Below are 19,186 nucleotides of genomic sequence, written 5' to 3' on the forward strand. Positions count from 1 at the left end.
TCGCCTTCGTAAGGAAGCGAGCCACCCCAGAGGCTCCCGCCTCTGTCCTTTTACCCACGGGTTTGAGGCCGGCGAGGCTAGCACTGGGGGCGATTTGGGGACCCCAATGGGACCGCCTCCGCCGGGTATCCCCCGCGGACCTCCCATTCCCCAGCACGCTCGTCTGCCCCGATCGGGCTTCCGGGTGAGTCCGCCGGCTCGTCTCACGGCGAGTTCGACCTCTTATTCGGAGCCCGCGAAAATGATGAGCTCTCGAGCGCAGCATCGGAGAGCGGGCTCGTCCAGTCGGAAGCCTCGGCTGGGCTCCTCCCTTCGGGGTCGATCGCCCAGTCACAGGCTGACGCGGAGATGACGACATGCTTTCCCGGACAGCCGCGAGCGTCGGTTAGAGTGGATTTCACCGCTCTTCTCTGAACCCTCGCGGCTCTATGATTGGTTCCTGGGCTCGCGGCGCCGCTCAAAGCCACGCCCCGCCCCGTTCCTTTCTTCCCGGAAGTGCATGAAGAGCTGACAAGGTCGCAGGAGGCACCTTTTACTGCCCGGTCCCGATCTTTTCAGCTTCCCCGCTCTCACTACCCTCGATGGTGGGGCGGCCAAGGGTTATTCGGCAATCCCCCGGTGGATAAAGGCGCTCGCGGTGCACCTATGCCCGCAGAGCGCCGCCACCTGGCGTGGGTGCCCAAAGCCCCCGTCCAAGGCCTGTAGGTTTACGTCGTCTCTGATGGTCAAAGCCTACGGCGCTGCTGGACAAGCCGCCTCCGCCCTGCATGCCATGGCTCTCCTGCAAGTCCGCCAAGGCGCTAAAGGAACTGCACGAGGGTAGTTCCGCCCCGGGATTGATGCAGGAACTGCGCTCGGCGACCGACCTCGCTCTCCGAGCGACGGAGGTCACGGCGCGGTCTCCCGGGCGGACGATGGCCACACTAGTGGTCCAGGAGCGCCACCTTTGGCTCAACCTGGTCGAGATGGGTGAGGCCGACAGGACACGATTCCTTGCTGCCCCCATTTTCCAGGCGGGCCTATTCGGCGACACCGTCGAGGACTTTGCCCAGCAGTTCTTGATGGTAGAGCAGTAGATGGATGCTAGCCGGCTTGTCCTGCCCCGGCGTGGCTCAAGATCCCCCCATCTACTCATCGCCGAGGGCGTCCCCCTGCGGTGACTGCACCGGCTCCGCCGCAGCCCGCTCCTCCGGCCCGGCCCCGGCGTGGAGCCCACCGCAGGAAGCCGACGCCACCCGTCTCACAGCCGGCACCGAAGAACCCACGGAGGTCTTCGAAGCGCCCCTGAGACGGGCGACCCAGGGACAACGAAACCCGCTGCTCTGGAGCTGGTAAGCAGATCTTCTTTTTGTTACCTTTTGCATTTAATTGCGCTGCATGCCCAAGTGGCTGCAGTACTCAAGAGCTCCGCAAGAGTGGTTTCCTTGTTCCCTGGGTCACATATTCGGTGTGTACGGCTGGCATCACGACCACCGTCCACCACTCCATTTGGCAGGTTGGTGCTCCAGCGGCGGTCTCCCGCCCTGAGCGCCCAGCTGTGGCACAAATCCGCCCCCGATGTGACAGTCTCCATGGGTCATGAGGACAGGCCTCTTCCTCCCCCGTCCCAGGCTGTTCCGGGGGTGGTCACAAGGAGCCAGGTAAGTGCTTCGATGTCCTCTGACTCAGCATGGCCACGATGTGGTGTGGCACCTCAAGCTCCGCCCCACCGCGAGGCCCGACCCGCCGGTACATCCGATGACGTTGTCCCTTTGGTCCCCCTTGCGCGGAACTCGGACGCATGGCTTGCGCTTTCCAGTCCGTCGCGAGGGCTGGTCCGGACCGTCCGACTCGGCTGCACGATTCACTTCGCTGGGCATCCGCCCAGGTCCAGCGGTTTCCACTTCACCTTGGTGAAAGATGGAAACGCTGCTACCTTGCGCGGAGATCGCTACCCTCCTACGGAAGGACGCGATAGAACCTGTCCCTCCAGCCGAGATGAAGAAGGGGTTTTACAGCCCCTACTTCATTGTACCGAAAAAAGGCAGTGGGTTGCGGCCAATCTTGGACCTGCGAGTACTGAACCAGGGCCTTACACAGACTCCCGTTCAAGATGCTGATGCAAAGACGCGTTCTAGCGAGCGTCCGGCATCAAGATTGGTTCACGGCGGTAGACCCGAAGGATGCGTACTTTCACGTCTTGATCCTTCCTCGACACAGACCCTTCCTGCGGTTTGCGTTCAAGGGTCAGGCGTCTCGGTACAAGTCCTCCCTTTCGGCCTGTCCCTGTCTCCTCGCATCTTTACGAAGATCGCAGAGGCTGCCCTTGCCCCGTTAAGGGAGGTGGGCATTCGCATTCTCAACTATCTCGACGACTGGCTAATCCTAGCACACTCTCGAGACGGGTTATGCGCACACAGGGACCTGGTGCTCTCACACCTCAGCCGACTAGGGCTTCGGGTCAGCTGGGAAAAGAGCAAGCTCCTCCCGGTTCAGAGCATCTCTTTTCTCGGTTTGGAGTTGGACTCAGTCTCCTTGATGGCGCACCTTACGAACGAGCGCGCCCAGTCGGTGCTGGCCTGTTTGAAGGCGTTCAAACAGAAAACAGCGGTTCCACTGAAACATTTTCAGAGGCTCCTGGGGCATATAGCGTCCTCGGCGGTGGCCACCCCGCTCGGGTTGATGCATATGAGGCCGCTTCAGCACTGGCTCCAGACTCGAGTCCCGAGACGGGCATGGCGCCACGGGACACACCGCGTGGCCATTACGTCGGTCTGTCACCGTCTTTTCAGCCCTTGGACCGACCTCTCGTTTCCACGAGCAGGTGTTCCGCTAGAACTGGTCTCCAGGCGCGTCGTGGTCATGACAGACGCCTCCAAAATGGGCTGGGGCGCTGTTGGCAATGGGCATGCAGCCGCCGGCCTCTAGACGGGTCCGCGGCTGCGTTGGCACATCAACTGCCTCGAGTTACTGGCAATTCTGCTCGCCCTGCGGAGGTTCCGGCCATTGATCCAGGGCAAGCACGTGCTAGTTCAGACAGACAGCACGGCAGCGGTAGCATATGTCAACCGCCAAGGCGGTCTGCGCTCCCGCTGTATGTCATAACTCGCCCGCCGTCTCCTCCAACGGAGTTAGCAGCACCAAGTCGCTGCAAGCCACTCACATCCCGGGCAACCTCAACACTTCGGCGGACGCGCCGTAACAACAGGTTACCCTCAAGGGAGAGTGGAGACTCCACCTTCAGGTGGTCCAGCTGATTTGGAGTCGATTCAGTCAGGCACAGGTGCACCTGTTCGCCTTCCAAGAATCCTCCCACTGCCCACTCTGGTACGCCCTCACCGAGGCCTTCCTCGGCATAGACGCGCTGGCACACAGCTGGTCCCCTGGCATTCGCAAATATGCGTTTTCCCCAGTGAGCCTGCTCGCACAGACCCTGTGCAAGGTCAGGGAGGACGAGGAGAAGGTCGTCCTGGTAAGCACCCTACTGGCCCGCCCAGACATGGTGCTCAGACCTCACGCTCCTCGTGACAGCTCCCCCCGGGCAAATTCCCCTGAGAAAGGCCCTTCTTTCTCAGGGAAGGGGCACCATCCGGCACCCGCGCCCAGACCTCTTGAATCTCCATGTCTGGCCCCTGGACGGGACGCAGAAGACCTAAGCTGTCTCCCACCTGCGGTGGTAGACACGTTCACTCAGGCTAGGGCTCCCTCTACAAGGCGCCTGTATGCCTTTAAGTGGTGTCTGTTCGCTAAGTGGTGTTCTTCCCATCAGGAAGACCCCCAGAGGTGCGCAGTCAGATCAGTGCTTTCCTTCCTGCAAGAGAGGTTGGAAGGGAGGCTGTCCCCTTCCACCTTGAAGGTGTACGTTGCTGCCATAGCAGCACACCATGACGCAGTCGACGGTAAGTCCTTAGGGAAGCATGATCTGATCATCAGGTTCCTAAGAGGCGCCAGGAGGCTGAATCCCTCCAGGCCACGCCTTGTTCCCTCATCGGACCTCTGTAGTTTTTCAGGGTCTACAGAGAGCCCCCTTTGAGTTTTGCAGTCAGCCGGGCTTAAGGCACTCTCCTTGAAGACTGCCCTCCTGACTGCGCTCACTTCCATCAAGAGGGTAGGTGACCTGCAAGCGTTCTCTGTCAGCGAAACGTGCCTGGAGTTCGGTCCGGGCTATTCTCACGTGATCCTGAGACCCCCGACCGGGCTATGTGCCCAAGGTTCCCACCACTCCTTTTAGAGACCAGGTGGTGAACCTGCAAGTGCTGCCCCAGGAGGAGGCAGACCTAGCCCTGTCGTTGCTGTGTCCGGTGCGCGCTTTACGCATCTATTTGGATCGCACGCAGAGCTTTAGAATCTCTGAGCAGCTCTTTGTCTGCTTTGGTGCACAGCGGAAAGGAAGCGCTGTCTCCAAGCAGAGGATCGCCCACTGGCTCATTGACGCCATAACTATGGCATGTCTCGCCCAAAACATGCCGCCCCCGGTAGGGCTACGAGCCCAGTCTACCTGTGGTGTAGCGGCTTCTTGGGCCCTGGCCAGAGGTGCCTCTCTAACAGACATTGCAGAGCAGCGGGCTGGGCAACACCCAACACCTTTGCAAGGTTCTACAACCTCCGGGTGGAACCGGTTTCGTCCCAGGTAGTGGCACGCAACACAAGCGGATAAGCCCGGGATAGCCGGCCGGGTGTATCGCTTGCACATAGCGCCTTCCACCTCCTTTTGAGCTGAAGACGTGCGCTGTTAATTCCCAGTAGTGTTCACGAAAGTTGTTCCCTGGTTGACTTCCTCCGAGCCCTGTGGCAGTCGAGTTTTCGGAAAGACTTGCTGCCGGCCCAGTACACGCGCTGACTAAGAGCCCGGTTCTGGGGTAGGTGCTCCGCATGTGGCGGTTCCCTGTAAGGCTAACCCCATGCGATCTATATCTTCTGCTAGTTCATTTCCCTACTGGCAAACTGCGTCTTCCTTGGGCAGAGCCCCTCAGTCTCCACGTTGTAGTAACTCCTCCCCCATTGGGCAGGATCTACCTTGAAGGCTCTCCACATGGTTGGAAAGACCATGTGATGTATTCTTCCACTTAAATATCCCCCCCTCTCTTGGGGTGAGGTGTGGTCTCCGCGGTGTCCTCCCCTTGGGAGGGACACCCCCCGACTAGACCTGGCGGCCCAGTCTGATAATCCCCCTTCTTTTTTAGGGAGTGGAAAAAGAGAAGGGGAAAGAGGCCACGACTGGGTTAAGCCTGTCTCTATCTCTGGGTAGTCGACTTGTCCCCAAAAAGGGCCGTTCGACACTCATAACTGTGTTGGGGGAGGTTACGTGTCGACCTGGTGTGCTGGCTATAAGGCACACAGCAAGTCTGCCCACCACACACCGCCAGTTCACGTAACACAGTTCAGCCTTGTGGCGTTTTGTATAGGGACCCCTAGTGTCACTACATCGACACCAACGTCGAGTGAGTGACAGATAGGGAACGTCATGGTTACTGGTGTAACCTCCGTTCCCTGATGGAGGGAACGAGACGTTGGTCCCTCCTGCCACAACGCTGAACTACCCGCTGAAATGGCCGGACCTTATATCGGCTCCTCAGCGTAAAACCTGAATGAGTGGTTGCATACCAGCTCCTTTTATACCCGTATGTTCGGGGGAGTGGCATGCAAATACCACTCGCCAATTTTCATTGGCCTTTTATCAAAGACCAGAGGTGTCTCGGGCTCCCAAGAGTGACCCCTAGTGTCACTACATCGACACCAACGTCTCGTTCCCTCCATCAGGGAACGGAGGTTACACCAGTAACCATGACGATTTGTGGACTAGCATGAACTCATGACTATTATAAGAAGTTAATGTGTTTTTAGCATCATTAAAAGTCATATATGATTACCATTTTGTTGAATTATCACCAATATTGTACAATTTATAAATCATTTAAAAATAAAATATACTAAATTACTTTGAAATAGCTCTCCGTATCAGAATTGTTGAATTGATAATCATGTTTAAATGGTGTACATGTTAGAATTTAGAATAAAACAAATAACTGTGAAATATTAAATTTCTTAAACATATTAATAATTACAGATCATTCATCATAATGAGTAATTTACACTTTAAACAGTTTGTAAATTCACAAGTTTTAAACATGATATATATGTTATATGTTTGATCTATGTTTGTTTTAAAATGCATTTTATATGTAGAAATAAAATTAATAACCTGTGTGATACAGATTGTTGTCGCACCACTCGACCGTTCTGTGAATCTTTGAGAAGATCTTGTTCATAATGGGCAGGTCTTTCCACAGAAATATAAATTTCATTTGAAACCGTTCGTTGTGCTAGGTCTCAGAGACTGGACAAATGCGCTCACCGAGACCTGAATTACACTCGCAGACGAATATGTAGACATAATTCTCTGGCTTCTTTCGGATAAGGTTGTGACCTAGGGTAAGGAGCCGTTGTTCTATACCATTCACCGATGAATAGTGGGTCATCTCCATTATCATTCAGAGCCATCCAGACTTTACTGTAGAACACGTTCCAGTCTATTTCCGTGAAAAACAGGTAAGGGTCTTCGTCCCACACACACCCCACATCCATGTTGTACAGTTTCACCTCACTATTTGTTCGCTCAAAAATCATACAGACAGACGATTTCCAGATAAATTAAATTGATACTTGTTACTGTTAAACAGATTGTGGAGAAACTTGGTCAAACTCAGACCCCACACTCTCTTTGAAAGAAAAAGAGGATCTTCAGTCATTTCAGCAACGTTCAGAATAGTTTCTGAATGTGAAGATTTATTCAGACTCTGAAAACACACCACCTTTTTAAACCGCATGCTCGACAAAACTTTTATCACTTAAAACACCTTTCAAACCAAAGGTCATCCATTGTCAGATACAAACACACTTCCTGTAACCACAAACAGACATCCTGTCAACCAAGGGTCAAACTACGGTCAGAGACATCTGGTTATTGTTATCAGACATAAACACCTGTCAAAACATCAGGTTTATTGTTATCTCTCAAAACAGACATCCTGTCAGACAATATCAAACACAGACTTCCTGTCAAAACATCTGGTCATTCAACCATCAAACACACATCCGGCCAGACATTTCTGGCTATGGTTATCAAACATAAACATCTGTCAACTACTTCTGGACACGCCCCCTCATCAATCATTTTGACATATAGTCCCCTATATTACTACTTTTATGTCACAATGCACCAAAAATAGACTATTATTAATATAGTTATTGTTATAACAGCATATTAATGATTTTTAATGCTTTTGTAAATGATGTATTAGTCATTAAGGAACCCCTTTATAATCCTTTAACAAAGGAAGCAGTAAGGTAAAATGTTACCAAGAACATTTTGGTAACACTTTACAATAAGGTTCCTATTTTTATTAACTAACACTAACATATTTATAAATGCTGTAAAACATACATTGTTCATTTTTTGTTCATGATACCTAATGCCATACCTGCCAACACTCATGATTTTACCAGGTTTCTCCCATTTTTCTACCCCTCCTCCCGATGTCCTCCTGATTTACAGTTTCTCCCAATAAACTCACTTTCCGCATCCACACTTTGCTCATACAGGACGTGATTTGCCCTGTAAGCTGGTCACATGGCATCATGGTGAAATCGTTCCAGATCATTAATTCCAGTACATATAAGTTGTACATTTTTCATATGGTGGGTAAGGGGTCGTCTGAAAAGTCCACACATTGTACTGAAATGTGCTAATACTATGAAGGGCAAGTAGGTATAGCTGCAGGCCGTAAACCTCCAAATGGGGGTGGAATCTCTAAAAGAGGGTGGTGTTACTACAAAAGGGTTATGGTTACACCAAAAGGGGGTTGCGCCAACTCCAAAAGGAGGCATCCCTTGCACTCACGGTTCAGGTTAGAAAAAGGGTTAGGTAAGGGGCTCCCTATATCTTCAACGGCGGTTTGGAACGACCGCTTGTTTTTGGAGCAACGCCTGCAGCTATACCCTTCTCATGAAGGGTGTGGTAAGGGACCGTCTAAAAAGTCCACACATTGTACTTAAACTGGATTTTGTTTTTTTATTGCAAAACATAAGGTTCAATATAAATGTTCAATAAGATGTACAAAATTACACAGATCCAACAATGCACGAGTACAGTCATAAGGACAAGAAGTACAGCTGAAAGAAAAAAATAAATAATTAAAATAAAGTAAATTAAAAAATAAAAAATAAATGTAAAAATGCATATAAACCAACACAGATAAATAAGATAAAGAGGATAAATAACCGAAGGAAAAAAAGGAATTATATTCAGCAAATAAGAAAGGATATACACTTTTTATTAATAATACCTCAAAAAGGATTTATTGCTAAAGCTGTGAAGAATATGGTAAGGGACCATCTGAATATATGGTCATTTTCTTGGAATTATTCATCTTCAATGTAGTATTACAGACCGGTACTGCTGCTCCCTATATGCATAATATGCAGTCTGCGTAGTGCACCTACTCACTATGGGGGCACCATCTTATCCTATGGGGGCACCAAAACATCAGAAACTCCACCAGCTTCTTGCACATATGAACAACGCAAATGCCACTGTGCATCGCATGCATACTATACTTATAGGGTACTATGCTATTCAAACATAGTCTTTTTCTGTCTACCAGTAATAAACTGCCATCTAGAGGTTGTTTGTGACTTGTGTTAGCACAGATCTCACCTCCCATGAGGAAGAGCAGTCCAGCCACATACTGCATCAGCTCATTGTGTTTCCAGCAGCCCAACACACCGATGATCCAGCCAAACAAAATGATGGCAACAGCCATACCAATAAAACCTGCTGTCATCCGCTGCAGATCTGCAGGAGAGAGATGAAGGGTTCAACACTGTAATCTTATCCATATTGACACATTTTAAAATCCTGCATGCAGTAACTGAATACCCTGTGCTGAAATCCTATTTTATGATTGCTTGGGTTGTGCTGTTATACAGCAGTATTTTGCACTGTCTGTTGTGTATAATATAATGCATATATACTGAATGATGTGCAATAACTGTCTTCTGCCTAATCTATTGTATTTAAACTACATAACATCACCTCGCTCAGTACAATACTGTAATAAGTGCAGGGTATATGGGTAATTGGCATGAAATATTCTGCAGGTTGAAATGTTACACTTTAACTAAACTACTTTAAACTGCATTTTTTCTAAATATAATATAATAATTACAATACATGTAGTTTTATGACCTCATGTTGACTGAGAGACTGCATGGTCATACTGCAGAACACTAATAAAAATACATGAATTAAAAAATTTGTTTTATGTGTGTAATATATAAATTAACAGGTTTGATTTAAGTGAAATTTTTTATTTAATATCTCTAAATTAACCTGAATGCATTAGTTACCTCCATCAACACTAATTATAAGGGTTAGATCAGGAATAAATAGCTCCTTATGGTTAATACTTGCAGGTTACCACTTTTTAGAGTAAATTTGAGTGAAATGCAAAAGAAACAACATTTTTTTTTTTTTTTCCCTAAATCATATTCATGTTATTTGTCAAATACCCATATATCTGGTATTTCTACCTGATCCAACTCTTACCATTTTATTGGTGTAGCTTAATGTATTCAGACTGATTAAATGACGTTAGTTAATATTTGTGACTTAAATCAAGCCAGTTAATTTGGATAATACCAAATGTAGCACAATTTTTGACAGTACACCTGATTTTGATATGTCATATATAGTCTATGTAGATTAATATGTATAGAGGCATTTGTATGCAGGAGAACAATATTTTTTAATTTATTTCAGCAGAGCAACTGCAAAGGTGCATGTAACCACATCATGTCTGAATGGAGGTAAAAAATGGTGAACTTCACCCCTGTTCACAATTGCATAAACTTACATTTTGAGTTGCTGTATAATCAATTTGTCATATGTTATGTCAATCAATCACTTAACTTTACATCTGTCACAAAACTATTTAGAAAAGTTACAGCATTGCATTTGTTTGTTTTTGGCGATTCACATTCTTTATGCATATCGCCACCTACTGGGAAGGGAGGAGAATTTATGGACCTATTATGGAATTTTGTATGGACCTACAGAGCTGAGAAATTCTTCTAAAAATCTTCATTTGTGTTCTGCAGAAGAAAGAAAGTCATTCACATCTGGGATAACATGAGGGTGAGTAAATTATGAGATAATTTTCATTTTGGGGTGAACAACTGTATCCCTTTAAATTCTACAAAATGTGTTCAATTGAGCATCAACGGTCATTTGGCTGTATTAGGTGATTTACTCTAATTATAGCAGAATATAATAATTATGAGGCAGTCAGTGTTTTTGAATCTATTTCATGACACATATCATATGTGTTCTGGAAGGATTGAAAATTATAAAACAGCCATCAAAGCCACAGCTGCTTCCGGTCACATTTTATGCTCTGATTTTTCTGGGAGAAAATTTTGCAGATTTTTGTGGAATGGATTTCCATGATCAAATGTCTTTTTTGCATTCTGTTTAGAACTACATGGATGACAGGAATTGCAGTCCTGCGAAAATATATGAGAATATGAAAAGCATTCTGCAGAGTTCTGTGGGTGCAGATTTTGTGAGGGCATGCAATTTTTTCATTTGTCTTATATGTGATGCTTTTATCCAAAGTGACTCATAGTAACTTACTACAGGTTCAGTCCTCCTGCAGAAACTGATATATCACACTGTCAATTGGGCAACAGGAGGTCAGAAGTTTTGCTGCTGAAATCAGTCTGTGATTACTGAAATTTAAACCTCTGCCCACAGTGGCCAAAGATGGAAGTGTTATTGAAGTGAAATGTCCACAGAAGGGCACCAAAAGGGAGTTGTATTTATAGTTGCAAATGATGTAATACAGTAAACAGGAATGAATATTTTATTAACCCTCCTCCCTAACCCAAACCCTAAACCTAAACATCAGTGAAGTACAATTATCATTTTAGAGTGAAAATGCAGCCTCTGAATCGCACTTATCATTGCTTATGTGAAAGTGATTACATCAATGGGACCAGAACCCAGGTCTCAGAGATTGATCATGCAATACACTATCACTCATGCCACAGGGAAAGCTAAACACATAAATTGATGCAAAGATGTCTGATAGGAGCTTCAGCATGTCAGTAAATCAGCATGATGGGGTCAAGGTACATAAACATTCAGAAGCAGCATGTCAATTTCCTGTGTGATCACTTTATAGATATTAAAGCTAAATTTTCTGTTAAAGCATGGTTTTCTGTAAAGCTGCTTTGAAACAATGTGTGTTGTGAAAAGCGTTATACAAATAAAAATGACTTGACTTGATCATGTTGGCAGAAACCTCAGGTTAAGTGTCTTGATCAAGCACATATTGGTGTGGTGATAGTTCAAAGATCAATGCTTATGAGATTGGAACCTACAACATTGCAGCTGCCAGCCCAACCACTTAGCAGTAAAATACAACACACGATGATCTGGTTGTTCAGACTGTTTTTACAGAGGTAACTTACGGAGAGCGTGCCACACATCTTGTCGTACAGTCTTGGTGATGTTCACAGGAAGATTTCGTGGAACATTGGCTGAGGAGTAGTAATACTTCACTGGCGTACAGCGCTGAAGCAAACCTGCAGAAACACACAGAAACAACCTGATAATTTCACTGCAACAATGATAAGGGCAAGTGTTTGATAGTTTAAGTGGGGCAGAAAGAGCAAAGTACTTTAAGGAAGTACTGTATGTAGTCATTTAGAAGACATTTATATCCAAAACCACTTATCGGATCCCACATTATATTAAACATCTTTAACTACTATGCACTTACAATAAAAAAAAGTAAAAAAAATAATACAATGTAATCACTGTGTACGTGCGTTTTGTTCTGCGAAACTTGTGAGATTTGCATTTGCTGCTACGGAGGTTGGGGTATGGGTAGGTTAGTGTCAACAGTGTAATGGAAAGGACTGCAGGGTAAACTCTGATAATGGTGAAATGGCAAATATAATATTTGCTTAAAAATTTGCTCCAAAATCAAAAGAAAAACGCCACTATTACCTTACCACATTGTTTTAACTGAAGAAAAAAATTAGAGCAATGGATTATGACAGTCAGAAAAGAGATGACGAAAAATGTATTGTCACTCTCTCAGCTGCTGTATTAGATACCTCATCACATCTGTGGTATCTTGATTTATTTTTTTTACTAATTTCAGGGTAATCTAATACAAAATATAATGTTATCAATTTACACAAAATTGTTTAAAAACTGCAAATATAAAAAAGTTTGCTACATTTAATCCATGAAATAAGGCAAAAACAAGAGCAACTAAGGCTGTTTTCAGACCTGTAGCTCTTTGATTTTTTGCAAAACAGGGGCTAGAATTGTAAAAATAATGTTGAATTTTTCTCCTTGGTTTGGTTCGCTTTCACAAGGCAACATTTTAAAACAGACCAAAACTGTACTAATAAAAGTCACATGTGAGCAAGCTGTCCCCTGTGCTGTTCCGGCATTTAGCTCATACATCAGTATACCGGTTAAAATGATATCCTGTACCTGTAAAAATGCATAAACCGGTTCATATTTTCGAGTATTGTTCATTTCATGGTTATACAAAACGTCACTGTATGGTACAGAATGTGCGTTCCAGTCAGAGTTTGCGCTGCAAATAAACATTATATATCACTCGGAAGGATTTGACTTGTAAAATTTACATCATGTTTTTTTTTTTTATCCATCGTTAGTTGATTTTGCATTATTTCTGCATCAAAAAGTGCCTGTTCTCATGATCACAGAGCTCTCTCTCTCTCTCTCTCTCTCTCTCTCTCTCTCTCACATACAGCAGAAAGAGTGAAGCCACAAAAAAAAAATTTATCTGTCAAAAAGTTGCTGAAGCCATCCTACCTGTGTTTTAAATTATATTATTATATACAATTATATTTAATATACTGTAGTTGCCAAAAAGCTATATATATATATATATATATTATTATTATTTTATTTTTTTATTTTTCTCCCGGTAGGGCTACGAGCCCATTCTACCAGGGGTGTAGCAGCCTCCTGGGCCCTGGCCAGGGGCGCCTGTCTAACAGACATTTGCAGAGCAGCAGGCTGGGAAACACCCAACACCTTTGCAAGGTTCTACAACCTCCAGGTGGAACCAGTTTCATCCCAGGTAGTGGCATGCAATACAAGCGGATAAGCCTGGGATAGCCAGCCGGGTGTATCGCTTGCACCTCCTCTGAGCTGAAGACGTGCGCCATTAATTCCCAGTAGTGTTCACAAACTATGTTCCCTGGTTGACTTCCTCCAAGCCCTGTGGCAGTCGAGTCTTCGGAGAGACTCGCTGCCGGCCCAGTACACGTGCTAACTAAGAGCCCTGTTCTGGGGCTCCGCATGTGGCGGTTCCCTGTAAGGTAACCCCATGCGATGTATATCTTCCGCTAATTCGTTTCCCTGTTGGCAAACTGCGTCTTCCTTGGGCAGAGCCCCCTCTGCCACAGTCTCCATGTTTGTAGTAATTCCTCCCCCGTTGGGTAGGATCTACCATGAGACTTCTCCACATGGTCGGCAAGACCATGTGACGTATTTTCCACTTAAATATCCCTCCCTCTCTTTGGGCGAGGTGTGGTCTCCACGGTGTCCTCCCCTTGGGAGGGACACCCCCCAAATAGATCTGGCAGCCCAGTCGGATAATCCCCCTTGTTTTTTTAGGGAGTGGAAAAAAAGAAGGGGAAAAGAGGCCACGACTGGGTTAGCCTGTCTCTATCTTTTGGGTAGTCGGCTTGTCCCCAAAGGGCTGTTCGACACTCATAACTATGTTGGGGGAGGTTACGTATCGGCCTGGTGCGCTGGCTACGAGGCACACAGTTGTCTGCCCGTCACACACCACCAGTTCATGTAACACAGTTCAGCCAGTTCTGGCGTTTTGTATAGGGACCCCTAGTGTCACTACATTGACACAACATCGAGTGAGTGACAGATACAGTGCATCCGGAAAGTATTCACAGCGCTTCACTTTTTCCACATTTTGTTATGTTACAGCCTTATTCCAAAATGGATTAAATTCATTATTTTCCTCAAAATTCTACAAACAATACCCCATAATGACAATGTGAAAGAAGTTTACTTGAAATCTTTGCAAATTTATTAAAAATAAAAAAACGAAAAAAATCACATGTACATAAGTATTCACAGCCTTTGCCATGACACTCAAAATTTAGTTCAGGTGCATCCTGTTTCCACTGATCATCCTTGAGATGTTACTACAACTTGATTGGAGTCCACCTGTGATAAATTCAGTTGATTGGACATGATTTGGAAAGGCACACACCTGTCTATATAAGGTCACACAGTTAACAGTGCATGTCAGAGCACAAATCAAGCCATGAAGTCCAAGGAATTGTCTGTAGACCTCCGAGATTGTATCGAGGCACAGATCTGGGGAAGGGTACAGAAAAATGTCGCAGCATTGAAGGTTCCAATGAGCACAGTGCCCTCCATCATCCGTAAATGGAAGAAGTTTGGAACCACCAGGACTCTTCCTAGAGCTGGCCGCCTGGCCAAACTGAGCAATCGGGGGAGAAGGGCCTTAGTCAGGGAGGTGACCAAGAACCCGATGGTCACTCTGACAGAGCTCCAGCATTTCTCTGTGGAGAGAGGAGAACCTTCCAGAAGAACAACCATCTCTGCAGCACTCCACCAATCAGGCCTGTATGGTAGAGTGGCCAGACGGAAGCCACTCCTCAGTAAAAGGCACATGACAGCCCGCCTGGAGGACTCTGAGACCATAAGAAACAAAATTCTCTGGTCTGATGAAACAAAGATTGAACATTTTGGCCTGAATAGCAAGCGTCATGCCTGGATGAAACCAGGCACCGCTCATCACCTGGACAATACCATCCCTACAGTGAAGCATGGTGGTGGCAGCATCATGCTGTGGGGATGTTTTTCAGTGGCAGGAACTGGGAGACTAGTCAGGATTGAGGGAAAGATGAATACAGCAATGTACAGAGACATCCTTGATGAAAACCTGCTCCAGAGCGCTCTGGACCTCAGACTGGGGCAAAAGTTCATCTTCCAACAGGACGACGACCCTAAGCACACAGCCAAGATAACAAAGGAGTGGCTTAGGGACAACTCTGTGAATGTCCTTGAGTGGCCCAGCCAGAGCCCAGATATGACCCCGATTGAACATCTCTGGAGAGATCTGAAAATGGCTGTGCACCAACGCTCCCCATCCAACCTGATGGAGCTTGAGAGGTCCTGCAATGAAGAATGGCAGAAACTGCCCAAAAATATGTGTGCCAAGCTTGTAGCATCATACTCAAAAAGACTTGAGGCTGTAATTGGTGCCAAAGGTGCTTCAACAAAGTATTGAGCAAAGGCTGTGAATACTTATGTACATGTGATATTTTTCTTTTTTCTTTTTAATAAACTTGCAAAGATTTCAAACAAACTTCTTTCACATTGTCATTATGTGGTATTGTTTGTAGAATTTTGAGGAAAATAGTGAATTTAATCCATTTTGGAATAAGGCTGTAACATAACAAAATGTGGAAAAAGTGAAGCGCTGTGAATACTTTCCGGATGCACTGTAGGTAACGTCCTGGTTACTTGCGTAATCTCCGTTCCCTGATGGAGGGAACGAGACGTTTTGTCCCTCCTGCCACAACGCTGAACTACCCGCTGAAATGGCTGGACCTTGTCTCGGCTCCTCAGCATAAAACCTGAATGAGTGGTTGCATACCAGCTCCTTTTATACCCATATGTCCAGGGCAGTGGCATGCAAATACCACTCGCCAATTTTCATTGGCCTTTTATCAAAGACCAGAGGTGTCTCGGGCTCCCAAGAGTGACCCCTAGTGTCACTACATCGACACAACGTCTCGTTCCCTCCATCAGGGAACGGAGGTTACACAAGTAACCAGGATGTTTTTAGGTTTAGAGTGCCAGAGACATAAATGCTGTATGTTGTTATTAGTATATTATTTTTGCTTTAAATTTACACAGTAGGCAGATATGATTGAAGTTTTACTCTTTGTTTAAACATAAAGAGGGCATGTACTTTTAAGAAAAGTGACTGTTGTCATGGATAGTAATGATTCTGTTTGGCATCAATTTGATCCCAGCAATAACACATTGTAGAAAAATATAATTTAACAAATCCTATTAGACATAGCAGGAGTGTGCTACTACAGTGTGCGTTTACACCAATCAGACAGTTCATTGCATTCATTCAGGTTTTATACCTGGGTAATATAATGGGGGTCTTAACAGTTGTATTCACTATGTACAGTTGAACTCAAAAGTTTACATACACCTTAGCCAAATACATTTAAACTCAGTTTTTCACAATTTCTGACATTTAATCTTAGAAAACATTCCCTGTCTTAGGTCAGTTAGGATCACTACTTTAAGAATGTGAAATGTCAGAATAATAGAGAGAATTATTTATTTCAGCCCCAGTGGGTCAGAAGTTTACATACACTTTGTTAGTATTTGGTAGCATTGCCATTAAATTGTTTAACTTGCATCAAACATTTTGGGTAGCCTTCCACAAGCTTCTCACAATAAGTTGCTGGAATTTTGGCCCATTTCTCCAGACAGAACTGGTGTAACTGAATCAGGTTTGTAGGCCTTCTTACTCGCACACACTTTTTCAGTTCTGCCCACAAATTTTCTATCGGATTGAGGTCAGGGATTTGTGATGGCCACTCCAATATCTTGACTTTGTTGTTCTTAAGCCATTTTGCCACAACTTTGGAGGTATGCTTGGGGTCATTGTCCATTTGGGAGACCCATTTGTGACCGAGATTTAACTTCCTTGTTGATGTCTTGAGATGTTGCTTCAATATATCCACATAATTTTCCTTCCTCATGATGCCATCTATGTTGTGAAGTGCACCAGTCCCTCCTGTAGCAAAGCACCCCCACAACATGATGCTGCCACCCCCATGCTTCACGATTAGGATGGTGTTCTTCGACTTGCAAGCCTCACCCTTTTTCCTCCAAACATAATGATGGTCATTATGCCAAACAGTTAAATTTTTGTTTCATTAGACCAGAGGACATTTCTCCATTTCTCTTTGTGCCCATGTGCACTTGCAAACTGTAGTCTGGCTTTTTCATGGCGGTTTTGAAGCAGTGGCCTCTTCCTTGCTGAGCAGCCTATCAGGTTATGTCAATATAGGACTCATTTTACTGTGGATATAGATACTTGTCTAACTGTATCCTCCAGCATCTTCACAAGGTCCATTGCTGTTATTCTGGGATTGATTTGCACTTTTCACACCAAACTATGTTCATCTCTAGGAGACAGAATGCATCTCCTTCCTGAGCGGTATGATGGCTGCGTGGTCCGATGGTGTTTATACTTGCGTACTATTGTTTGTACAGATGACTGCAGTACCTTCAGGCATTTGGAAATTGATCCCAAGGATGAACCAGACATGTGAAGGTCCACCAATTTTTTTCTGAGGTCTTGGCTGATTTCTTTTGATTTTCCCATGATGTCAAGCAAAGAGGAACTGAGTTTGAAGGTAGGCCTTAAAATACAGATACACCTCCTATCAGAAGCTAATTGGCTAATTGTCTAAAAGCTGACATCATTCTCTGGAATTTTCCAAGCTGCTTAAAGGCACAGTTAACTTAGTGTATGTAAACTTGTGACCCACTGGAATTGAGATATAGTCAATTAAAAGTGAACAATTGTAAACAATTGTTAGACAAATTAATCATGTCATGCACAAAGCAGATGCCCTAAACTACTTGCCAAAACTACAGTTTGCTAATATTAAATCAGTGGAGTGGTTAACAAATTAGTTTTAATGACTTCAACCCAAGTGTATGTAAACTTCTGACTTCAACTGTATGTACTCTAAAGTACAGCAACTTCGTATTTGATTTTTACAGCATCTTAAAATATTTAATAATACTCTGTTATTATGCTCCATGCAACAAACATAAATGTAGTCGTTCATTTGGGTTATGCAAGTTACTGTTACATTAGGACGTTTGAAACATAACTACTTGAAATTTTGTTTACGAGTTCCCATAATTATTAGTCATGAAACATCAACCTAATATAAGTGTGTTTTTCAAGCTTTTAAAAGAGCCTTGGGGTCCCATTATCCTTTCACACTTCATCTGTTTCTATAGTTTAGCTGAAATGTGATTAATGAGAGCGAATTTGAGTGTGACTTTAGTTTTGATTGTGAAAGATCAGCACCTTGGATAGCGCCAAACCTTCTCCAAACGTTATACGGGGCCTGATAATCACCCTCACCTTTAAATATAAGATCTTCATTTTCCAGGTCGAAGCCTTCTCGATGGCATCTCCTCCACAGTCCGGTTGTGGTTGAATTGTAGTGGCGGCTGCAGCGCGACTCCATGACGGGCTCTGGCTTGAGTGATTCCTGTAGAAGAGCTCTGGGCTCCGGCTGACTCACATCGGCTCCTTTCGGTCGCATCCGGAGCGGGAGGTTTTGATTGGAGATGTAGATGTATCCCGGGTCGTTTCTCTTACTGGCGTATTTCTTGCAGCGGTCCCGGTGTTTCCGAGCATCAGTCTCGTACCAGTTGTCGGTGCTGATGGCCATGATCAAGAGTCCGATGGAGCAGAGGGCCAGAAACAGCCCGGACGCCGTTAATATCCTCATGATGCCCACGTACAGCTGTCACATCCTCCGACGAACCCATTATCCTAAACCCGACATTACTAGACGGGTAAATATCGGTGTCGGGACTCTAGACAGACATGTTTGTGTGCTGTTGTTCGTTTGGACTCTGGTTTGAGGAGAACCAACGCCGACACTGGAGACGAGTGATGAAAACGCTCCGGATTCGTCCGACAACAGCTGCCAGCTGTAATCCTGCTGCTGCTGTCAACATCAAGAATATACTATTCGAGTAAATCTCACGAAGTCTGTCAAACATGTCTCATATTTCACCACAAAAACCAAAGTAAATAAACAAGAAATTAAATTCTACATTATAATTGCGTCTGTTTAGGGTATTCCATTAAGATTTTTTTCTTCTTCTCATAATAGCAATGCAATGTACAGTAGGCTATTGTCTTCCCTGTAATGCGACAATAAAATGACGTGTAATATATAATATACTGGAATATGATATATAATTTAAATAGCAAACCTTGTATAAAGCGTGGCAATATTTTTGTACTATAATCTA

At 45.1% G+C, this 19,186-nt stretch overlaps 1 protein-coding gene across 1 annotated transcript in view; it reads right to left on the reverse strand.

Moving 5' to 3' along the window:
- The window catches only part of LOC127437251 (transmembrane protein 178B-like), a 41,574-nt gene extending 22,662 nt beyond the window's left edge, over positions 1-18,912 (reverse strand). The window contains exons 1-3 of the mRNA XM_051692072.1: positions 18,282-18,912; positions 11,512-11,625; positions 8,696-8,833 (exon numbers count right to left, since the gene is read on the reverse strand). Of these exons, the coding sequence (XP_051548032.1) occupies positions 8,696-8,833; positions 11,512-11,625; positions 18,282-18,654 (625 nt within the window). The 5' untranslated portion in view covers positions 18,655-18,912. The remainder of the gene's footprint in view (positions 1-8,695; positions 8,834-11,511; positions 11,626-18,281) is intronic.
- Positions 18,913-19,186: the final 274 nt, after the last annotated feature.

The sequence above is a fragment of the Myxocyprinus asiaticus genome, chromosome 48 (genome assembly GCF_019703515.2).
Source record: "Myxocyprinus asiaticus isolate MX2 ecotype Aquarium Trade chromosome 48, UBuf_Myxa_2, whole genome shotgun sequence".
In the NCBI taxonomy this organism is placed as follows: Eukaryota; Metazoa; Chordata; class Actinopteri; order Cypriniformes; family Catostomidae; genus Myxocyprinus; species Myxocyprinus asiaticus.